General features: G+C 35.6%; 1 protein-coding gene across 1 annotated transcript; it reads right to left on the bottom strand.

Moving 5' to 3' along the window:
• Nucleotides 1-1,783: 1,783 nt before the first annotated feature.
• sp100.3 (SP110 nuclear body protein, tandem duplicate 3) lies at nt 1,784-21,781 on the bottom strand. Its single transcript, XM_087244492.1, has 16 exons — nt 21,606-21,781; nt 21,295-21,455; nt 19,888-20,065; nt 19,648-19,788; nt 18,664-18,780; nt 18,416-18,555; nt 15,836-15,892; nt 15,707-15,752; nt 15,068-15,286; nt 14,829-14,968; nt 14,681-14,749; nt 12,363-12,493; nt 12,160-12,268; nt 11,621-11,695; nt 4,081-4,224; nt 1,784-3,965 (listed from the first exon to the last, which is right to left on the bottom strand). Exons 2-16 carry the CDS (start codon nt 21,445-21,447, stop codon nt 3,885-3,887), a joined length of 1,800 nt encoding a protein of 599 aa, XP_087100618.1. The 5' UTR covers nt 21,448-21,455; nt 21,606-21,781; the 3' UTR covers nt 1,784-3,884.
• Nucleotides 21,782-23,395: the final 1,614 nt, after the last annotated feature.

Raw genomic sequence — 23,395 nt, 5'->3', positions numbered from 1 at the left:
TTAACAAGTGGGAAGCACATATGCAAACTGTTGTAATTCCTACAGCGGTTACCCGATTTGGATGTAAATACTCTCAAATTAAAGCTGACAGTCTGCAGTTAAACCACATCTCTGCCTAAAAAAATGCCTGTTTCATTTTAAATCTATTGTGTCAGCCTGATCTCACGAGAAAACGTAAGTATTTTACGTTTCGCCAGTTTAGTGGGTAATTCGTACGAATTCGTACGAGTTCAGTCGTACGAAATGGTACGATTTTAAAAAGGAGGCGTGGCACCTGACCCCACCCCTAACCCCAACCGTCATTGGGGGATAAGCAAATCGTACTAAATTGTACGAATTAGATCGTACGAATTCATACGAATTAGCCGCAAAATGAAAAAGTTACGAATTGCCGTGAGATTGTGTTGATTGTGTTGGTGTATAGAACCAAAAATGTTAGAATTGTGTTGATGTCCAAATATTTATGGACCTAACTATATGTTTTTCCATATTTAATCCATAACCTACAGAAAATAAAAAATATAGTATTTAATAGTTACATTACAAACAACATGCAAATAAAAAGCCATTTTTCCATTGGATTGTGACCCCTGGGGATATTACGCTAGATTAATGACACAGCAGTAGTGTGAGGAGTGTGTCTGGTTGTTCTATCCATGAAATATTCGTCTTCTTGCGGTGGAAAAAGGACAACAGCTGTTGATCCGTTAGAAAATTCATTTAGTTGTCATTTTCCATTTACCGAATGATCTAGGCCAGGGGTCACCAATCTCGATCCTGGAGGGCCGGTGTCCCTGCAGGTTTTAGCTCCAACTTGCCTCAACACATCTGCCTGGGTGTTTCAAGTATACTTAGCAAGACCTTAATTAGCTTGTTCAGGTGTGTTTGATTAGGCTTGGAGCAAAAATCTGCAGGACACCGGCCCTCCAGGAACAAGTTTGGTGACCCCTGATCTAGGCTAAAACGCGACATACAATCGTTTAGAACAATGTACAAAACTATGAAGACTGTTTACATTACAAACGATGCAGATCTGTATGAATAACATAAGCCAGCCATGTATAACAGTTAGCTAACTAAATAGGCTGGTGTTGTATAGTAAATACAGATATTGCTGACCTTAAAAGTAATGTTTGCAAATTTGACCCATATTGCCTACCTGTCAATATCCAGTCTATATGAAGGATTTATATGTTTCAATGTGCAGAATGAGTTGGTATTGTTTCCAAACTCCTGCCTGAATGAATGAAATCTTGCTCAAACCGCGACAATTCGCGGAAGTGATGAAGCGAAAGCGACTGTTACATCTTTTCAAAACTGAGTAGGAATTAAAGTTTGACTCGGTTACTTTAATAAGAATAAGAAGAGTTTATTTCAAAGTACATTCATTTACTTTACATGACACCGCAGTATGCAGGTTCTGGGATATTACCTTGGATAAAAAAAAAGTTTTGTACGTCTTATCAAAAGTGTTGCCATACACATTTCGACATTGACATGTGTATCATACGGTCAACAACCGAGCTGAACAGATGCACACTGTTAGTAATTAATCCTCAAATTAACCTATAGCTAAACTTTTGTTCTTTCTGATGTTTTTAGTAGTTATTCTACTTTTGTTCACCAGTGGGCGCGATTGATCAAATAAAAAAAAAAATTGTAACAGTAAAGCCTAACTTGACGGTATAGTAACCCCAAGGTTTTAAAGGTCACTGTCAACATGCTAAAAAGATGCAGTTCTCTGTTCTGCAAAAGCAAATTAGGGTCACACATTTTATTTTGAGATGGTATGTTTGTTGAATTTAAGTTACATTGCATCCGTATGCTCACTAATTCTCATTAGATTATAAATAGACAGGTAGGTTGGGGTGAGGATTAGGGTAAATTGACATGCACTAAGTTTTCTTTTAGTCTGTTCAATTTGTTGAAGGAGCAGTATAAAAAGATATTAAGCAGACAGTCTACTAATACTCAAATGGACCATTAAAATAAAGTGTTACCCAAATTAGTTCAAAAGGAAAACTTAAATTGACTGCTGCATCTGCTACTGCTAATATGGCAAATCGACCAGGGTCCCCACGGCTATGATAACATTACAGTTAACTACAGTCAAGCATTGCTTTTTGTTGTTGTTGGTTGCTGTTAAAATGTGAAATGTTTAGCTTAATTGTGAGTGAAAAAATATTTGTTTGAATATGCTGTTGTTCTGGCATCTTTAATCTGGGTCAAGGGTATGTAATAGAGTAAACAATAGTGCATTCAGGCCTATTTCGTTAGCTGTCTTGCTACTGGGAGATTAAAGGATTACATATCATGGGAAAATGCCAAATCGCTCATTCATGAGAACATGTATGCCTTCGTCACTGCCACAAATTGTGATCAGGGCAGATTTAACCAATAAGCAAGGTAAGCAGCTGCTTAGGGACACAGGAAATCCCCCCCCCATTATTTAGAAGTATAAATTACAACTATAAACCATGTATAACATCATTTTCTACCATATTTTGTATGGTGAGAGTTAAACAAATACAATTTTAACGTAGTTAAATCTCATTTAGTATACAATCAAATGCAATATTATAATGTAATCTTATGTAATATTATTATTACAAAATAAAATATCCATCGTGGAGCAGTCCAGCAGTCAAATTTATATTAAATTTTTTTTTTTCAGTTGTAAATTAATTTTACATTTAAAAAAAATAATAATTTAAAATGTAAAAAAAGAAAACTGAGTGATATAACAAATAAAAAAGCAATATAAATAAATATTAAATAGAAAGCATGCATTTCAGGACTTGTGAGATTACAAACTTTAGGTTATGAATCGATTAAATACAATATTTTTTAATTTAGTATATGAATGAATGAATTCAAGTTATTTACTGTATAAATTGCAAGTTAACAATAATTGTTTGCTAGTTGCTGATTGAACACTACACATTTGTCACTGTTTATGTCTAAATGTGGTCAAAAGTGAACAACCTCAAAACCTTGACCATTTTTACACCTGTATTTAGCATTGTCAATTCATTATTTGATATGGATAAAATACCTGGTACTAAAAATCTTAATACTAGGTGTAAATCTGAGCTAAACATAATGAATATAATTTTCCACCACCACCATGATTTACAGAGGACACCCACTAAATGTTTATATACAAAAACTTCAGACATAACTACAAGAACCATTGTTGACATATTAAACACACAGAGATGGTCTTACTTTTATTAAAGTACATTATATTAAATATAAACATCATATTAAAGTGTCTGTTTTACTTACAATTAAAAAAAAAGCCTAACATAAAAGCTAACGTAAATTTACCCAACACCAAAATTGGAAACAAATTCCAGATTGTTTACAATGTTTACGATCCTCAGCCAAAATTATTCTCATTTTTTTGTACATGAAAGCATCAAAACAAAACAAAACAACAGAACAGAAGACTAAAAACAAGTAAAATAATTAATAACAAAAGTCAATAAAAATATAGGTTTTTTAGGTCAATCATGGAATTCATTTTACAAATAACCTATTCAATGCTTAACGTATGAGGAAAAAGTGCAAGAATACTTTTTGCATTTATAAAAATGACACCCTTCACCTTAAAGTCAGTAGACAGTAATTAGAATCTATAAGGAGGACAAAAGGCTGATAATACAGACATAATATATGACCATCTGTAACCTATGTTGTAAATAATATATGACTGCATAGAAAAATTGAATTATAAAAAAGGTGTGCAGCGAGAATATTAACCAAAGTATTCATCCTAGGGCAGTGGGATAAGAAATGCAATACATCTCATTTACATTATAATATTCAAAGCTGCTTAGATTTCTCCATCAACTTTGAAAGACAAAAGAAAAAGAGAACCCTTATTGGATAAAGAAGATTTTCTGGATCTCATCCTCAAAGATTTCTTTCAGTTTGGCACCCAACTGGCCAAATTTGTTATCCTTTCGAGAGAAAGAGAAAACAAAATTCAATAATCACGCACAGATAGGTCCATGTATAGATCAAATATTTTGTTGTTGATGTTGATGTCTGTATTATGTTATCATAAAATCTTACCCGATTAAATTTCCTGCAGTTGCTGAAAATGAGCTGAAAGTCAGAGGCAAACTCTCCAAACTTCTGATACATGTTATCTTTCAACTTCTGCTTTATTCTGTTCAGCCACATTGGATCGGATATGAACTCAGAGTATCTTCTCACCTGGGGATACATCAGTTTATTTTGGCAAATTTCTTATGCTATTGTAGAATAATTGAATGCACATTTCATCAACTTTAAATCCACACCTAAATTGACAATTTTACTGTCCACATGGCAGACATGCTTTGTGCCACTTCAAATGCTCCTCAAAACACCCTTAAAGTACCCTCAGCCATACAAGCAGGGGAGGATTCAACCAATAAGCAAGGTAAGCAGCCGCTTATGGCCCTAGGAAATCTGTGGGCCACCCAAAATTAAAACCTCGAAGTATAAATTATTCATTCATTCGTTTTCTTGTTGGCTTAATCCCTTTAATAATCCAGGGTCACCACAGCGGAATGAACCGCCAACTTATCCAGCAAGTTTTTACGCAGCGGATGCCCTTCCAACCGCAATCCATCTCTGGGAAAAAGTATAAATTATACCTATAAATTATATAACATCATTTTCTATCATATTTTATATGATGAGGGTCTAAAAAAATAAGTTTAATGTTTATTACATCACAAATGCACAAATGTGTCCCACCTTCAATCATGGAGCAGTCCAGCAGTCAAATTAGGTAAAGATTTAGTTTTAAAAACAAAACAGTTTATATATCAGTTTTAGTTGTGCATCTATTTTAAGAAAACAAATCATTTAAAATGTATTACAAGATGCTTTACATGTTATTATTTAGCATTAAGACAAAATGTAGAAAAGGAGATTGAGTGATATGAGAATAAAAACCGCTAAATAAATCGATTAAAAATAAATTAAAGTACAAAAGATGCATTTTAGAACTTTCGAGTCCCATGGCTGGAATTGCTTAGGGCCCCCAAATCACTAAATCCGCCCCTGCAGATAGGTGACTTTTTTGAATGTTGTTCTTAGTGACGCATATAATCAAGGCTACATCAAAACTAATCTTATTATTACATTTGAAAACAATTCACAGACTCAAAATAATTCAAAACAATTTAAAATAATTGCATAAGTTTTTCGTATTCATACCCACATTTGAACTTTGAACTAACAAAAATGTTCCACCAAATTCACAAAACATGTGTATGCAAATTAGTTTGTTCCTAAACTCCTTCTGTTAGTAATTTGTATATAAATTGTTCTCAGGGAGAGTCCTCGTGCACACAATTAGTAATTTGCATAAAACACATACGAACAGTTTCTTCCCTCAGGCAATCCATTTTATGAACACTTGACGATAGTAATTGTAAAACATTAAAACTTTTTATACATATATACGCTTATTTATTTAACAACATACTTTACATGCCAATTTGCACATAACAGCTGCACATATAACGTTGTATATAGTAATATACCTGTTTACACACTTGTCAATTTGCATATTTGCCATCACTACTGTTTTTAAAATATACTTGTTATGTTTTTGTCCTGTGACTGTCTCTGTAAAAAAGCTATTTCTGATTCTGATACACATGAATTTGTCCAGAGAAAATGATAAGGAATCAAATTATGATTTAAAAGTGACAATTAAACTAAATTAACTAAACCAAATAAGAAAAACGTTAATGCTAATGAAGGTTTTGATATTGGATGTGGAACATGCATTCAGTTCTGAAAACACGCAAAACAAGCAATTTTGTTTGTTTTAGAAAAGACTCATTTGAAAGGAGCAGAGTGCTGTACGTTTTATGATGCTAGCCTAGACAACCACTGTATCAACAGTCTTGATGCTCAGGTGCTTTTTCTGCAGAGTGCAAAACACTTGACGGCAATAGAAAATTATTTAAAATAGCGCAATGTGATCATATGGAGGTAAATCAGTAACCAACCTCGAGAGCTTGCAAATATAAATGTGAGAACTTGTCATAATATTTGTATGTGAAGGTTGAAATGTACACTCCAACTTTGATGTGATGGCTGAATGTCTTGATTTGCACACACACAATATTCAAAACACTTGTGTAAACAATAGTTATGTATTCGTAAAATGTCATTCGCAAATTCGAAAATGTACAAGTGAATAAACGCTCCGTGCAAGTTAATCTACTGAAAAAAAGTCAACTTCAATCAAAGTCTGACCATTTGTTTCTACATTAGGAGTGGTGGTCTTTCTGCTGATTAAGGGTGTGAACCTAAAATGGTCTCACGGTTTGGTTCAGTTCAGATTATTATGCCATTTGATTCATAACAACATCTCAGTGCATCATGATGCATTGACAAGGCTTTCCATCCACAATTAGATTTTTTCTTTACAGCATAAGAAACAAATTGTACTAAAATCTATAAATATATTTATATATTGTTTTTAATAAAATTTTGTCCTTTAATACAAGCAGTATGAACTGTACATTTAATCCTACCTGCTCAAAGAAAACACTTTTTTAAAAATGTTTTAAACAAAACTCAAATACATGCACAGAAGACATCATGAGCATTTATAGCAAAAAATTATGTAAATATTATCCCACTTGTTTATTGAGCACTGACGAGCGAGTTATACAATGTTTGATTATTGTATTCACCCGCTCAACAGAAAGGGCTGCGATTGGCTCTAATCTGTCAGCGCTGTTTACTGATAAGTAGGGACAGAAAGAACCTGCGGACATTTTTTGCTATTTCTGCTGAGAATTTTGTAAAAAAAATCTGCATATTCATGCGGAATGATTGTAGGAGTATCATAACTAAAAACTAAATATATGAAATAAAAATATACCTTTTTAACTTTTATTTAATGTTTACAATGCAAATCCAATTAGATCCATTCATTTGGTAAACAAAGCAAGTCTCGTCTATAATAAGACTACTAAAAGACTTTTACTTTGACTAATATTACTTTACAAACTGCATTGTAAATAAATCATATGAACATTTTAATATTATTATTATCACAACAATATTAGTGAACTTAATTAAAAACTGGATAAATATAAAGTTACACACATTTACACAAGTAAATACATAGACTGATGGGCTAAAAATCTGCGGAAATCTACGGATTTCTGTGCATGCAGATTCCAAGTGGTCCTACCGATGAGTGACACAGGACAAACAGCTGCAGTAACAGTCTACAGTATATGCGTATAATGCACGGTTATCACAGGTAATCCGTAATTAGAACTCGCACAACAGACACACTCAAGTCTGGATCCACAAGTGAGGAAGGAAGGAGTAAGGAAGAGGAAAAGTTACCTCACAAACATGCCAGCTGGTCAAAAGTGAAAGAAAGACAGAGAGAGGCAGAGATGCAGTTTTACAGCTTTCATTTTCTCTCTAGTAGTGAATTAGCGGATTGTGCGCAGTACCCTCTTCAGTGTCAATAAAAGACTGTCCAGCAAGCTCACAAGCAGTGAATTGAGAACAATTATCTGTTTTTTTTAAGTATTTGGAGAGTTTTGTTTACCCGCCCTCGCTTCCTTCACCCTAGTATTCTATCACGACATAGCGCATAGGAGATAAATGATGTCAGCGTAATAACCGGTTATGATCTCTTACTAAACCGATACCAAATTGTCCACTTTTGCATCGTGGTGCATCGAATAAACAATTAATTTTGACACTCTTATTGCTGATGTCAATTTGATGGCTTCCATAGCAACTGTATATCAATTTTGACCACTCCTTTTTTACTGTTAGTTTGCTATGAAGGAATCATGCACAAAAGAAAGCCCCAACCCCTACTTAATATTCCATTTCAGTTAAGAAAATCAACATACTAAAATAAAAGTCTCAGCAACGTCCAGTTCATGCAGACCCATTTTCACTTATGGAGGCAAGTGATGGAATCATCACACAGGTTTTCATGTTTCCTTAAAATGTCAGCTTCTTTCCAAAACAGTGAAAAGAACAGTGAGCAGACAAAACAAGCGCTGTTTACCCACAAGTGCAGCTAAAATTCTTTTTTAATGTTCTGCTGGAAAGAAAAAGTCACCTAAAGCTTGCATGGCCTAAAGGTGAGTGAATTAAAAGCTAATATTTTATTTTTATTTTTGAGCGAATTTTCCATTTAAACCAGGGTAGAGTCTGATGGCTGTCAATCATTCAACAACTGAAAATAAATTCTGAAAGTGATTCCAGTGATATTGGTATTCTGTGCAAGCTATTACAGTTGTGTGGATTCTCTTATATATTAGAACAATATATTTATAACTAGAATTGTACATTTCCTAAAGAAAATGTGAATGGGGTTTGCGTGGCAAATCGATGGGGTACAAAATGGTACTAAACTTGGCAAAATAGCAATAAATGCGGAGAAATGATTCAATTTATGTGTTTATGTGGTTGCTAGGGTAATGTAAATGGTTGCTAGGGTGTGGCAACGCCTTTGTAGTAGGTGAAGACAACAGAGATTTGATCAACCTGCATCAAAAGAACCCAAACCCTGTCTTTCTACGATATTCCAGTGCTAAAATATGACTTGTTCATGTTGTTTTATGGTTGTTAGGGGGCTTAAAGTGGTTGCTAGGGGGTGTTTACAAATTTGTTATGTCACTAATGAATACCGACTTGATAGGCCGAGTAAAATGAGCCCACTCTCAAGTTTTACGACTTACTAATCTAGATATTGATATCAGCCATTTTGTGTCCATGTTAAGTCAATGGGGATTTTTCGATGTCAGCCATTTTGTGCCAATGACAGCCATTTTGTGGCAATGTTATGTCTATGGAACCATTTTGGGATGCATTTTTGCCTGTAAAGGCAGCACTTTACCACTGTGGACTACATGCTAATCCTGTTAATGATCAGCATGTTGCTAGCATGATGCTAATCGTGTTAGCATCATGCTAGCAACATGCTAATTGAGTTGCTAGCATCATGCTAACATGCTTAACATGTAGCTAGCATGATGCTAAGTGTGTTAGCATCATGCTAGCAACATGCTAATGGAGTTGCTAGCATCATGCTAACAGGATTAGCATGTAGCTAGCATGATGCTAATCGTGTTAACATCATGCTAGCAACAGTGCTAGGGTGCTCTGAGTGGTTGCTAGGTGGTTGCTAAGGTGTTGCTAGGTGGTTGCTAGGTGGTTGCTAAGGTTTTGCTAGGCGATTGCTAGGGTGTCCTGAGTGGTTGCTAAGGTGTTGCTAGGCGGTTGCTAGGCTGTTTTGAGTGGTTGCTAGGTGGTTGCTGAGGTGTTGCTAGGCTGTTGCTAGGGTGTTCTAAGTGGTTGCTAGGCGGTTGCTAAGGTGTTGCTAGGCGGTTGCTAGGGTGTTCTAAGTGGTTGCTAGGGGGTTGCTAAGATGTTGCTAGGCGGTTGCTAAGGTGTCCTAAGTGGTTGCTAGGTGGTTGCTACGGTGTTGCTAGGTGGTTGCTAGGGTATTCTAAGTGGTTGCTAAGGCGTTGCTAGGCGGTTGCTAGGGTGTCCTAAGTGGTTGCTAGGCCCTTACTAAGGCGTTGCTAGGCGGTTGCTAGGTGGTTGCTAGGCGGTTGCTAGGGTAATTTGGGTGGTTGCTATGCAGTTGCTAGGGTACCCTGGGTGGTTACTAGGCAAGCCTCACATACTTGCCTGATGAAATATTTATACTTAGTAAGCATTTCTAGCAAGTTACAGTACATGGCTAGTCAATATTAGCATGTAGCTAGTCACTGCTAGCATGTGTAGCATATAGGAAGTTCCGTTTGCTAGCTTGAGTCAAACGAGTCAATCCCCAAGTCTCTACGATGTTCCGATGCTGAGATATAGCTGTTGATGAACGGTTGCTAGGGTACTCTGTTTTGTTGCTATGGGCGAGGTTACAGAGTGAACTTGAATGTGGTTGGCTGTCTAAGTCAAATTAACCAACCCCCATGTCTCTATGACACTGCTATCTAAAGATATGCATCTAGGCCAGTTATAATGGCAGTCTATGGGATCAGTTTGGGGGCGTGGCTTGTGAGGTTCATTATCATATTGAGATGCTGATTGGTTGTCTGAGTCAGATGAGCCAACCCTTAAGTCTATAGGACACTGTTATGCAAAGTTATGCATGTAGACCAGTTAAAATGGCAGTGAATGGAAGACTTATCAAGGGTATTTAAATGGCTTTGGGGGCGTGGCTTATGAGCTTCATTATCATATTGAAAAGCTGATTGGTTGTCTGAGTCTAATGAGTCGACCCCCAAGTCTGTATGACACTGCTATGCAAAGATATGCATCTAGCCCTATTATAATAGAAGTCTATGGGACCAATTTGGGGGCGTGGCTTGTGAGCTTCATTATAATAATGTGATGCTGATTGGTTGCCTGAGTCAAATGAGCCCACCCCCATGTCTCTATGACACTCCTATGTAATGTTATAGATGTGTGACATTTATAATGGAAGTCAATGGGATCTGCAATGGGACGTCCCACCCCATGTTAAGTCAATGGGGCAGTTATTAAGGGTCTTTAAGTGGTGTGGGGAGGCGTGGCTTGTTAGCTCAAATATCATAATGAGATGCTGATTGGTTGCCTGAGACAAATAAGCCAACCCCCAAGTCAGTATGACACTGTTATGTACTGTGATTGACATATGACATTTATAATGGGAGTCAATGTAATGAATGGGAGTCAATGGGCAATGTAAAGTCAATGGGGACCACTTTGGGACGTCCTAGCACCCCAGGGGAACAACCTATACCCCCTTTCGGGGTATGTTCTCACTTAGGCTGCAACCCCCTACAGATGTTGTGAATCCCATATTTCTATGAAATTCACAATGGACACAGTGATTGGTTAAAGTTCGGCTCCATGTAAAGTCAATGGAGACTTTGGGACGTCCTAGCTCCCCAGGGGTACAACATTTACTGCCTTTCGGGGTGTGGTTTGAAGCCTCCTATAACCCTCTCGAGAAGTCGCGAATCCCATGTCTCTACCAATTTCACTGTTGGCGCTACGGCGATTTCCGGGAATAGTATCTTACGTGTGTCTAGAAAATGAATGGGAGTCAATGGGCCAATGTAAGTCAATGGGGACCACTTCGGGACGTCCTAGAGCCCCAGGGGTGCAACTTATAACCCCTTGCGGGGTATGTTCTCACTTAGGCTGCAACCCCCTACAGATGCTGTGAATCCCATATTTCTATGAAATTCACACTCGGCGCTGTGATTCGTCAAAGTTCGGCTCAATGTTAAGTCTATGGGATTTTTGGACCCCTTATAAAAGTCATAGCACACCATTCCCGATAAGGCCGCACGATTTGAGCCCACTTTCAAGGGTCTGGGACGAAAGCTGCGGGACTACTGTAGTTACGCGCCGAAAAATAGGACGGAAGAAGGAAGAAGAAGAAGAAGAAGAAGAAGAAGGAAGAAGAATAATAAACCACAATAGTAAGAATGGACTTTGCCTATGGCAAACCCCATTAATTATCTTCATAGGTGTGAGTTAATATATTTATTTAATGACTATTTATTAGTTGAAAATCAAATTTTGAGAAATTCTGAACACCTAAAACACTGCAGCATAAACTCACATTTGGGCGTGGATCCTTTACAAACACCTTCTGGATATCTTCATTGTACATACATAACAGCAGGTAGTGGCACTGCTACAGAAGACAAACAACATAAAACACCAATTGAATTAAACACCAAAAGAATTACAACAACATTTAATTCTTTTTCTTCTAAACATACCAAATAGCGTATATATTCAGCAGAATAATACACATAAAACATTTATTAATCTAAAACAACAAAAACTATACTTTAAATAATGTTAGAAACCAGTAGCCATTGACTTCCACTGTAGAACAAAATTATTATGGAAGTCAGTGTCTACCTGTTTTCTGCATTTCCCAGAATATCTGCTGTGTTCAATGAATTAAAGAAACTCAAATAGGTTTGAAACAAGTGAAGAGTGAGCGAATTGTGACAGACCTCATATTTATGACTCTTATGTGTGCACTGGAGGCTGTTCCAACAGTGTGAAATATCTGTAGTTGCCTTATAATAAACTTATTGTGTGTGTGTGTGTGTGTGTGTGTGTGTGTGTGTGTGTGTGTGTGTTTACCAGTCTGCATTGAGATATTGGAACATCAAAAGCTTCTTGTTCAGTCATGTTTCTGGAGGCACACCCTCGTTGACGGGTTCTTAACATGCAAAAGGTACAAATCCACTGCCTACATGAAAACATACAGCATGAAAGTACAGCACAACTCACATGCTTGCTGACTGAATGATTTTATTTTGTAAACCTCTCTCTCGAACACTCACCAGGCCGAGTCTTCTTCATTTACAGCAGGTAGGTGACAGTCTGGATGAAAAGCTCGTGGACATTTATCACAACACACCAGATTCCCCTCAGAGTGACACACATTACACTCATCATCGTTGTTCTGGTCCATCTAGTCATAGAACATGATACAACATGTTATCATTACGCCAACCTGATTTTACCAAGTAGGACATGCTCCTGGATTAACATCTATTTTCATCCTGGAACAATATTTCAATCAGCCAATCAGAATAAAGGTATCTGTTTACCGTTTAAGTTAAATTTAGGCTAACGGTTAGATATTATGCACTTCTACATGATTGTTATCCAACTAATAATCCCCTCTGATTTTGGAAGTAATTTAGTTATGGTTGGGTTTAGAGGCAGGGAATAGGTATGGATCACATTTTTTTAATAAAAATTATGTTGCAGGATCAACATAGATGTTAATCCAGGATGGCATCGTACTAGGCAACATCATGACGTGCTTATCGATATCACTGAATTAAGTCTAAGTGCATTCATACTGTTCTCATGATCTTGCTTTCATCTACAGAAGTGGTTTTCAATTACAGAATTTCTTAAAGACTCAAAATATGTATTGATTTTGTTAGTTTGTTGCACAATGTTAGCCTTTAGGTGAACAATTAAACTGTTTGTTTTGGTAATCTTGAATCTTGAAAGATTAAAAGCTCCCGCTTTGGTATGGCAGTCCTTCTCTGATGATGTCAGATTGTTAGCTTAGCCACACCTCCACACCAACTATCAGTTTGCTGCTAGTAAAAGATGAGAAGAGGAGCACAAAAATAAAACCCCGCTCCCTATTTAGTATTCTACTTCAGTTGGAAATACATCATCATACTGAAATAAGTCTTTAACTTTATTTTAGTTTAGTCTAAATCATTAGTTTAAATTAATTTTAACAAATTCAATAGAAGCAAGGTTTTTTTTTTGTTTTTTGCAACTACTAAATACAATGATTAATTTTTTTATGTTTTAATTAAATGTTTTTCATTTGCAATTGAAGAGTTTATATTAAAGGTGCCCAAAGTTGGCCCATGGTAACCTTTAGTTTGGCCCTCTATTCCATCTGAAAAGAGAGTGAGAATGATGGGGAGTTGGTTGGGGCAAATGCCTTTGAGAGAGATCATTTTGAATTCAACATAAAATTTAGTTTTTGGTTTAATTGAGGAGCTACAAAAAAGTTAAAATTAAATTCATTCATTCATTTTCCTTCCCTCAGTCCCTTTATTAATCCGGGGTTGCCACAGCAAATCGAACCGCCAACTTATCCAGCAAAAGTTTTACACAGTGGATGCCCTTCTAGCTGCAACACAGTACTGTTAAACATTCATACACACACTCATACACTGTGGAAAATTTAGTTTATTTAATTGACCTATACCGCATGTCTTTGGACTGTAGAGGAAACTGTAGTACCTGGAGGAAACCCATGCCAACACAGGGGGAAAAAGCAAACTCCACACAGAAATGCCAACGGGCCCAGCCGGGACACGAACCAGCAATCTTCTTGCTGTGACGTGATAATGCTAACCACTAAGCCACCATGTCGCCAACTAAAATTAAATGTTTCATTGAAATGCTGTAAATGAATCAGACTATTAAAATGTAAATATACTGTCACTTGACTGACAGAGGACAATGCACAAGACATCGGCGAGCAAATCAAGGTAAAGGCGGGAGCAGCTTGACCAGCGTATTCTGCGTATTCTTATGTTTTTGCTATTTATTATAAAATATTAAAATTAATACTGCATAATTTTTATATATGTTTTAAAGCACCGTTTTCTAGTTGTTTTTGAGTCTTAGCAAATAAATTAGGAAGTTATCAATGACAAACTTAACATAATATAATTTGGTATATTAAACTTCAGCCCACAGCCCTTAAACAACTTTGGTTTTGGGCCCCTTTATAAGAAAAGGTTTGGGCACCCTGGTTTAGATGTAAAAACTTTCAAGTGCCATCTGACATTTCCTTCCAAATTTAGCATTTTTCTCAGCCTCCTATGTTTATGTTCAGTTAATTCACTTAAAAAGAAATGAACAGAATCCAGTAATCATCATAAAAATGTAATCACTGAACCTACACTGAGAAAAATACTAATTTTTGAAGAAATTTTCAGATGGCGCTTTTGCATCTTAATGTTTTGTTTTTTTCAAGTTTAGACAACTACATTATAATAACCTGCTATTGCAATGTATTGCGAGATTAATGTAAGGTTTTGTTGTTAGTTTAACTTTATACCATTGATATAATCTTTAAACTAACTGACTGCCAGACAGAGAGGACTCTTACCAGATCATCTGGATTAGTGCTGCACTTCACACATGTACAGTTTTTCGGATGGATGTCCAGGATCTTTTTCTGAAAATGACCAACATTGACCAACATCATTATAATTATGCTCTCTCTCATGTCATTAAATGTTTCTTCAGCTTGTTACCTCGCATAAAAAGTTGAGAGTTTTTCCATGGCACAGTATATCTCTTTTCCAGAGTCCATCAGAGAGAGTTGGTTCCTCCTTTACAAATTCCTCCGGAGTAAACCAGTGTTGCTTGGTCCGTATACTCTTCCCACACCTCCCTGCAATTAAATAAACATGCACTCCTCCCATTCAAACCTCGGGCACAAATCAATAACTGCCTGCTGAGTTGTGTGTGTGCATTTAGCGCAGAAACACACCTGTGGCAAATCTGTCTTTGAACAGAGTCCCAATGAGTGAGACACAGGAGACTGGTAAAGATGGTGCTTGAAAAACAGTCAGATCTACCATCTCATCTTCCTCCTCCCCATAATCATCAACTCCACTTCTAAACTGTGATCTTAGTCCTGCTCTCTTGCTCTGCTTTTGGACGTCTTCCGCCTCACTTTCCTCTTCTGAACTGGCGCTGGTTTCTGAATCTTGAGGAGTAAAACACACGGCTGGTTTCAGAAATCAACAGACAAGGAGTGTGAATGATTGAAAGAAATATCCATGTAGTCACTCTCCAAATATTCTGTTTTGTAACTGTGTCTTATCTTATTGTAAGTTGTCCCTGTACTAGGTGCCTTGACGTTGCGCCTTGACATTCTTGAGCACTGGATAAAATTGTTCTGCCTAACTGAGCTGAATATTTGCACGTATTCATAGCCCATGTAACCCTGAGTATGATGTATAAAAGCTGGGAATACCCCAGACTTCTTTAGAAGAGAGCAATAAACTGTTGGATTCACATCTCTCAGTTGTTGTTGCCTTCCTGGAGCTCCAGCTTACTGAGGAAACACACAGACGATCTGCAATTTATCCCAACAATGATGTAATGATGGATGATTCTGCCTCACCTGTACTGGAGCTCTCAGATGAGCTAATAGAAATGTTTTTCTTGCTCTACAGGATTAAAACACAGTGTTTTGATGAATGTCCAAAATAAAAAAGAGGAGCAACAAACCAAATAGAGGGAGGAATCATACTTTTCGGACAGATGTTCTATCTCTGTTCTTCATCGGTGGACACTGAAGATGATTCTCCTAAAAGAATGAGAAGGGAACAGCTGTCAGATCATCTGTGTGTTTAAAAGTATGTGCTTCTTTGAATGTAACTCCATTTGTGTGTAAAAGTCAGGACAAACTATTGAATTTAAAGTGTAAGAAATAATGTCACTTGTTTTTGCACAATACTACTGTTCCATTCTCTTTTAATGGGTGTACAGGTTGCTCCCCCTCGGAGCTTCATGGGATGTAGGAAAAGGGGTACAGTAAATATGCATTCAGGAGGAAAACATATTAACACTATTGAATTTTATGATTTTTTTTTATTTGCATCAGGTCTTCAGTAGTCTTCTGTGGCACTGACTCTTTTTACCTTTATTAAGTCACACTTTATTTTGATGGTCCGTTTGTTGAAGTTAAGTTACACTGCATCTACATGCCAACTAATTCTCATTAGATTATAAACAGACTGTTAGGTTGGGGTTAGGGCTATAGTCAGCTAAATGTCTGTTGAAAAAGCAGTTTCAACATTTTAAGCAGACAGTCTATATCCTCAAATAGACCATCAAAATAAAGTGTTACCCTTTATTATAATAAGACAGTGGCTAGCCAGGAAGCAAAATTGGAAAAGGTGCAATTTACTTCACATCAAGTGGTGAATATACACATTAGATTTTCAAATAACAACAGTTCTTATTTACTTAAATACTCCCAGGGCCATTTATATCAAAGTTGATATTTAGCTGCACCGTATTTGTGTTTTGTGAGTTTGTTTTTATGAGGTGGGTTGTTAGCCCAACACTCAATCCCCAACATGGAGGACCAGGAAATACACACATACACTACAAACAGTTTGGTCAAGCACCCAGAGGAAACCCACGCCAACACGGGGAGAACATGCAGACTCCACACAGAAATACCAACTGATCAAGTCAGGGCTCAGACCAGCAACCTTCTTGCAGTGAGGCGACAGCGCTACCCACTGCGCCACCGTGTTGCCTAACAATAACTCTAGAAAGTTCAATTGTTTGTGTGAACTATACACTTATGTATGTTCATACTCAGTGCTGCTCTAACAATTGTATATATTTAATATAATTACACCTAAAGTAACATAAAAGTTGCCTTACATGCAATTATCTACCCCATGTCTAATAAAAAAAAAATCTAAATATATATATATATATATATATATGAAATAAAAAATGTTTAAAAAAGTATATTAATTTTATATACAGTTAAAGTTAGAATTATTAACCCCCTTTGAGTTTTGTTGTCTTTTTAAAATATTTCTCAAATGATGTTTAACAGAGCAAGGAAATTCTCACAGTATGTCTTATAATATTTTTTTTTTCTAGAGAAAGTTTTATTTGTTTAATTTTGGCAAGAATAAAAACTGTTTTTAATTGTTTAAAAACAATTTTGAGGTCAAAATGATTAGCCCCTTTAAGCTATATTTTATTGTTATTAACATTGTTGTACAATAACTTGCCTAATTACCATACAATGCCTAGTTAACCTAATTTACCGTTAAGCCTTTAAATGTCACTTTAAGCTGTATAGAATTGTCTTGAAAAATATCTAGTAAAATATTATTTACTGTCATCATGGCAAAGATAAAATAAATCAGGTATTAGAAATGAGTTAATAAAAATATTATGTTTAAAAATGGGTTGAAAAAATCTCTGTTAAACAAAAATTAGGGTTAAAATAAAGAAGGGAGCTAATAATTCAGGGGGGCTAATAATTCTGACTTCAACTGTATAACAAAAATACAATAATAAATAACAAAAATATTCTCTCATAATGATATTTCAGTATAGTATATTTCAGTATATTTTAGTATTAAGCCACATTAACCCTGAATTACATATGTATGAATATAAAATATAGGTATAGTCTTAAATATGATACACACTAAGCCAATTGTTTTTTTTTTCTGGCTAATTTAACATTAATTATAAATTGACTAGGGCGACGCATTGGCGCAGTAGGTAGTGCTGTCGCCTCACAGCAAGAAGGTCGCTGGTTTGAGCCTTGGCTGGGTCAGTTGGGGTTTCTGTGTGGAGTTTGCATGTTCTCCCTGCGTTCGTGTGGGTTTCCTCCGGGTGCTTCAGTTTCCCCCACAACCAAGGACATGCAGTACAGGTGAATTGGGTAGGCTAAATTGTCCATAGTGTATTTATGTGTGCGAATGTGTGTGTATGGGTTTCCCAGTGATGGGTTGCGGCTGGAAGGGCATCCACTGCGTAAAACATAAGCTGGATAAGTTGGCAGTTAAATCCGCTGTGGTGACCCCAGATTAAAACAAGTGATTAAGCCGAAAAGAAAATGAATGAATGAATATAAACTGATAAAAAACCTAGCAAAATATTCTACAACAGACCCAATCTACATATGTATATTTTATATAGATAAACAATTTATCAAGAAACATTCATTTAAATAAAAAAAAAATCTTCATTAAAAGTATTAGTGCACTATATAGACGATTGCAAGCACAATAACCCAGGAAAAGACAATCCCATGTTTTCTCAGTCTGTAAGTGTCTGAATGATTTACCTCAATGAGTTTTTTAAGTGGTGTGCCATCACAGCGGATGCTGGCTTTCCAGTTTCTGCTACTTTCCTTCCCTGCAAACTTCTCAAATTCACTTGGGGAGAACCAGCGTCCCTGAGCCCCTTCTCTGATACACTTCTCTCCTATGGAATAAATGAAGAGCATGCACAATTTCAGATCTTTTAAAATTATGATAAACACATCGTTATAAAATGTGTAGCAAATAGAGCAAAAACACAATGATGTTGAACCCTTGGCCAGTTTGTCTCGATAGAGAATGCCCTCTTTATCCCCACACTTTACAGGCAGCTGAGTTTTATATCTAGAAAGCATCCAAATCCTCTCTTTGCTTCCTTTCTCATGAGGTGCTGAAAAAGAAAGAGACAGAGGAGACAGATTAAAAATAAAAAATGCTTCTCCCACAGAATAGTACACTTACAAAGGCAATTGTGACTTTTTATCTCACACTCCAGACTTTTTCCTTGAGATCAAAAAGTCAGAATTGATAAAAAGTCACCATTACACTACTTTGTTCAAAAAACAAACTTCCATTAGCTTTTTTGTTTCCATAAATAAGAATTGTAATGGCAAATTATTTTCTTCCTGTTTATAAGGAATACATTTTAATGTGAAGACTGAAATTGAATAAAGTCAGACAAGTTTGTCTTTTAATTGCTTTAATTAAAGCGCTTTGGTGGATTTGCTCTTAAGTGTTTGAATTTGAGCAGTGAAATTTAAACTACACTGAACTGAACTAAACTGAACTTCAACTCTGAAATATGGACTTTACTAGAACTATGTTAAGCTGCTTTGATGCAATTTACAATGTAAAAAGTGCTTTATAAATAAACATGAATTGAATTAAATTAATTCTCCAGGGAATGATCAGTTTACACACAGACAGCCTCTGTGAGCAAACAGATCCCAAGGATGGGCTCAAGGGCATTTTTAAAGACAATGTTACGATATTTTGGATAATAATTTCACTACAGCTCCTTAACTTTTAAACAACTTAAACAACCAGTAGATTACAGATGACTGTAATAGCCCTATGAATATAATGCATTTGATATTTACTTTACCAAAGCATTAATCAATTTATAATATCAATATATAATTATCAATCATCAATATGTGATCCTCAATAATAAATTTTTCCAGTACAGTATCATCTAAGAACAGGCTAACAAGCTTCATCAAACACAAAGAAACCTTTGAGAGCTTAAAATACTCACAGAATGAGGGTTTCTTGGCTGAAGAACCCGGATCATCACTTCTGTCATTTCTCTTTCTGTTGTATGTCCCGTTCTTCTCCTTTTGTCCACTATTTTCTGTCAGTGTCTCAATGCCTATACGTTCCTCAGAGAATTTGGTTACTGGACCAAAGAAAAAAGGCAAAAAATAAAATCTTGATCCATCATATTGTAAAAATGCAGAATGAGCCTCTAAATTTCATAGCAATGGACTTCAGCTACCGGTTTCTGGCAGGCTTTTCCTGAGCAGGTGTAGCGTGGGGTACTTCTGCACGATATGATCTTCAAACACACATCGCCAGAAACGCCGAATGTCCTGAGATCTCTCTCTCTCCAGCCACTCCAGAACATCATAGACTCCTTGCTGCCTCTGCTCTCGAGTGCGCATCCCTTTCACCTTCTACAGACAAACACGGGGAGATTGGCATGAGCAGAGTTTATAACATGCTAGCAATGACATTTCTGCATTATTGGTAGCTTCAGATGGTAATATCATGGTATTTTACAAATTTGGCTAATGTTTCAGTCTTATGCTCACTATCTGAACAGACTTTTTGAAGAGTATTTAAGATACAAACATGATAGAGCTGTTGTACGTGTCCAAAAACAAGGAGGGTAAAACTAAAAACTTTACTATGGTTGAGTGTACAAAATGTATTAATTTCCAATAAAACACTGGCATTGCCAGTTATATGATTAGAAATATATTTTTAATAAGTTAACTATGGCAGTGGAAAAGTTTATGGCAGCAAATGAATTATGGTGCATACTGATCTGAAACATGATACTGAAATTCCACTTTTAAAAATAGTTAACAAAATGGTATTTTCACAGTACATGTCCCAATAAAACAGATTTACCTGTAGCTAAATGTCCAAAAATGGTATTATTATGGTCCAGTTTTCCAAAACTACTGATATTACCATGGTATATGTCTAACAATATGATATTAATGAGATAACTATAGAATTAGAGATAAAGTTAGAGATAAAAATGCACATTTGCAAGAAATAAAAATAAATATTTTGCAATCTACTGTTCAAAAACATGGCACTGCTAATGTCCTTCCAAGATATAATATTATAGCCTGCCCTGCACAATAACAAACACACAGTAAAGTGTTGACATGATACATAATATTACTCAATAGTCCAAAAATTGAAAAGTTTAGATGCAAAAAAATCAGAAAGCTTCCTTTTAAATTAGATTTTTTTTATCATTAGTAGCCTTTAAAGTAAAATATCTTAACAAAGGAAGCTAAGAAAAATGTTAATTTTTAATGGAAATTTCAGGCGGCACTTCAGGTTTTTGCATCTGAACTCTTCAATTATTATTATTATGGTGCAATGGCCAAAAACTTGAATTTTTTATATTTAGTTTCATATAGTTCTCCAATTTTTTATTTTAATACTGCTGTCCATAAAAATAAATAATTTTGGTACCCTTTCCAAACAAACAGAAAATTACATTAATTCACTATAATCATAGACTAATTCTACAAACAGTATTTGTAGAAAAAAAAACTGTAGTAGCTTAGTCAGTACACGAAACAAATTTGTTACTACACTTTTATTTTATCGAATAAAACCATTGTTAATTTCTGTAATGTGTTTCTGTGTGTGTTATTGCCTTGAAACGCGTCTCCGGCAACAGGTTGTGGTCTCTCAGTTGTGTGAGGAAGATGAGCGGTTGTTCTATGCACGAAATTTCCGTCTTCTTGAGGTGGAAGACAGACAGCAACTGCTCATCAGTAAGAAAGTCCATCTGCCCGTTGAATTCCATAAACTGATCTATAATGCCACACAAAACTGTTTTACAACCGCGTGTATATTGTTTACAATACAACAGAAACAGTTCTGTATGAAATCTGCATTTATACATACGAACCAACATTTCTCACTCTGTTTGGTGTTAAAAGCAATTTGGTTTGATTCGCTTACCTGTCAATAAGCTGTATGGAGTTGTGTATCTTTGGCTTGACACGAGCTGTGCAGAATAGGTTGTTGTTTCCAAATCTCCCGCCTGAATTAAACAAAGCTTCCACACAACGGGACGCGTAGGCTCACTGATAAAACGAAAGCGAATGTAACCTTTCAAAGTTGTGTAGGTGTTGCTACTGAGTGAGCATATATACAATTATAGCTAACTTGAACATATGTAGATATTTGTAATTCTGGTTGAAATAATATGTCAATCAGAAAAGGTTTTTGAAATATGTTGAAGATGCCACTTATTTAAAAAAAAAAAAAAAAAAAACTGAAATCCAAACCGTGTCAAATGTGACTATTGCCATTAGATTTCTGTAGTCACATTTATAAAAGTCTACAAGTTTGATTTTGTAATTAACACCATATTGTAATTATAATTTAAAATAAGGGATTTTAAAGCAACCACATTTTCATTCTTTAATTTTTCTTCGGCTTAGTCCCTTATTTAGGTTGCCACAGCGGAATGAACAGCCAACTATTCCAGCATGCTTTACACAGCGGATGCCAGTTCCAGCTGCAACCCAATACTGAGAAAGCAACCACATTTTAATGAATGCAAATTAATTGTTATTAATCACTGCTAAACTTTATTTAAGATGCGTTTGTTCAATTTATTTCCACCAGAGGTGTTAAAAAACCTGAAGTACAGAGCAGTACATCCTACAGTGAATTTATTCATATTCACCGCGACACAGTATACTTTATAGAGGACAAATAAATTGTGTTTATATACGAAGAGTTCAGATGCAAAAACCTCTAAATGCCATCTCAAGTGTTCTTCCAAAATGAGCATTTTTATCAGGCTCCATGTGTAGGTTCAGTAATTTTACTTTTGTGGCAAAAAAATAAGTTATTTTCAAGGTCTTTAAAGCAAAATAAATCAACACAAACAAAGCAGGCAGAGAGAAATGTTCATTTTCACCTGAAATTCCAGATGGCATTTAAGAGGTATTTGCATATACCGTTTATATACTGTATAACTGTTCATTTTAGGTCAGGTTTGAAGTTAAATTATGAAATGATTACAATAAAATGTATGGTAAAGTTATGTTCATTGTGTACAGTTTATTTATTAAATGATTTCTTAATCTTAAAGACAAGTCATTTAAGCCATTATGTTATTGTCAATACCTTTTATATAGAATTTAATAGCACAAATATGTCAGTATATTACTAATGGTATACTACCATAATTTAATAACAATAGCTGTAAATCTATATTACATCACAGCAAGTGATTTACAATAAAGTCATCGTTTACTCACCCTCATCCTTGTTGTTTTCTTTCTTCTAACCCAAAAGTAGAATTTTATGTAAAAGACTCAACATTCCTTTCTGTAAAGCTGAAAATACCTCAAGAATTAATTGAATTGAATTCTTTTAAAACAACAACACACATGGAAAATCATCAATTTGTTTTACAACAAATCACATGATAATGTAAATAATTCATATAGTACGGTACTCATGTTCTCTCGTGTCATAAAATGGGTCTCCAAAGAATTTTCCTTCCACTCTCTCTTCTCTTTATCCTGTAAAGCTCAAAGCACCAAACTTATTAAAACATGAGATTTTATATTATACATTTGTTTGGCGTCATTTGAATTATTTGCAAAGTGTATGGTTATATTAAAGAGTCTTTTATAAAAATTCATTTCCTCGAAAAGGTGTGAAGCTCCAGGTTTGGGTTTCTGTTAAATGCAAACTTGAAAAGGAAGTTATTTGGAGATAGGACTGTGCAT

The sequence above is a fragment of the Danio rerio genome, chromosome 3 (genome assembly GCF_052040795.2).
Source record: "Danio rerio strain M-AB ecotype USA chromosome 3, GRCz13ab, whole genome shotgun sequence".
Lineage (NCBI taxonomy): Eukaryota > Metazoa > Chordata > Actinopteri > Cypriniformes > Danionidae > Danio > Danio rerio.
The sequence above is the reverse complement of the archived record's forward strand: the minus strand, read 5'-3'. Positions and strand labels throughout refer to the sequence as shown.

Excerpts from the sequence above, each read along its gene's own strand:
- sp100.3 (XM_087244492.1), bottom strand. The coding sequence starts at position 21,447 with ATGGAATTCAACGGGCAGATGGACTTTCTTACTGATGAGCAGTTGCTG. Across the intron at positions 15,753-15,835 it reads ATAGAACATCTGTCCGAAAA|AGCAAGAAAAACATTTCTAT; the intron begins GTATGATTCCTC and ends TTAATCCTGTAG. Across the intron at positions 11,696-12,159 it reads CAATATCTCAATGCAGACTG|CAGTGCCACTACCTGCTGTT; the intron begins GTAAACACACAC and ends TGTCTTCTGTAG.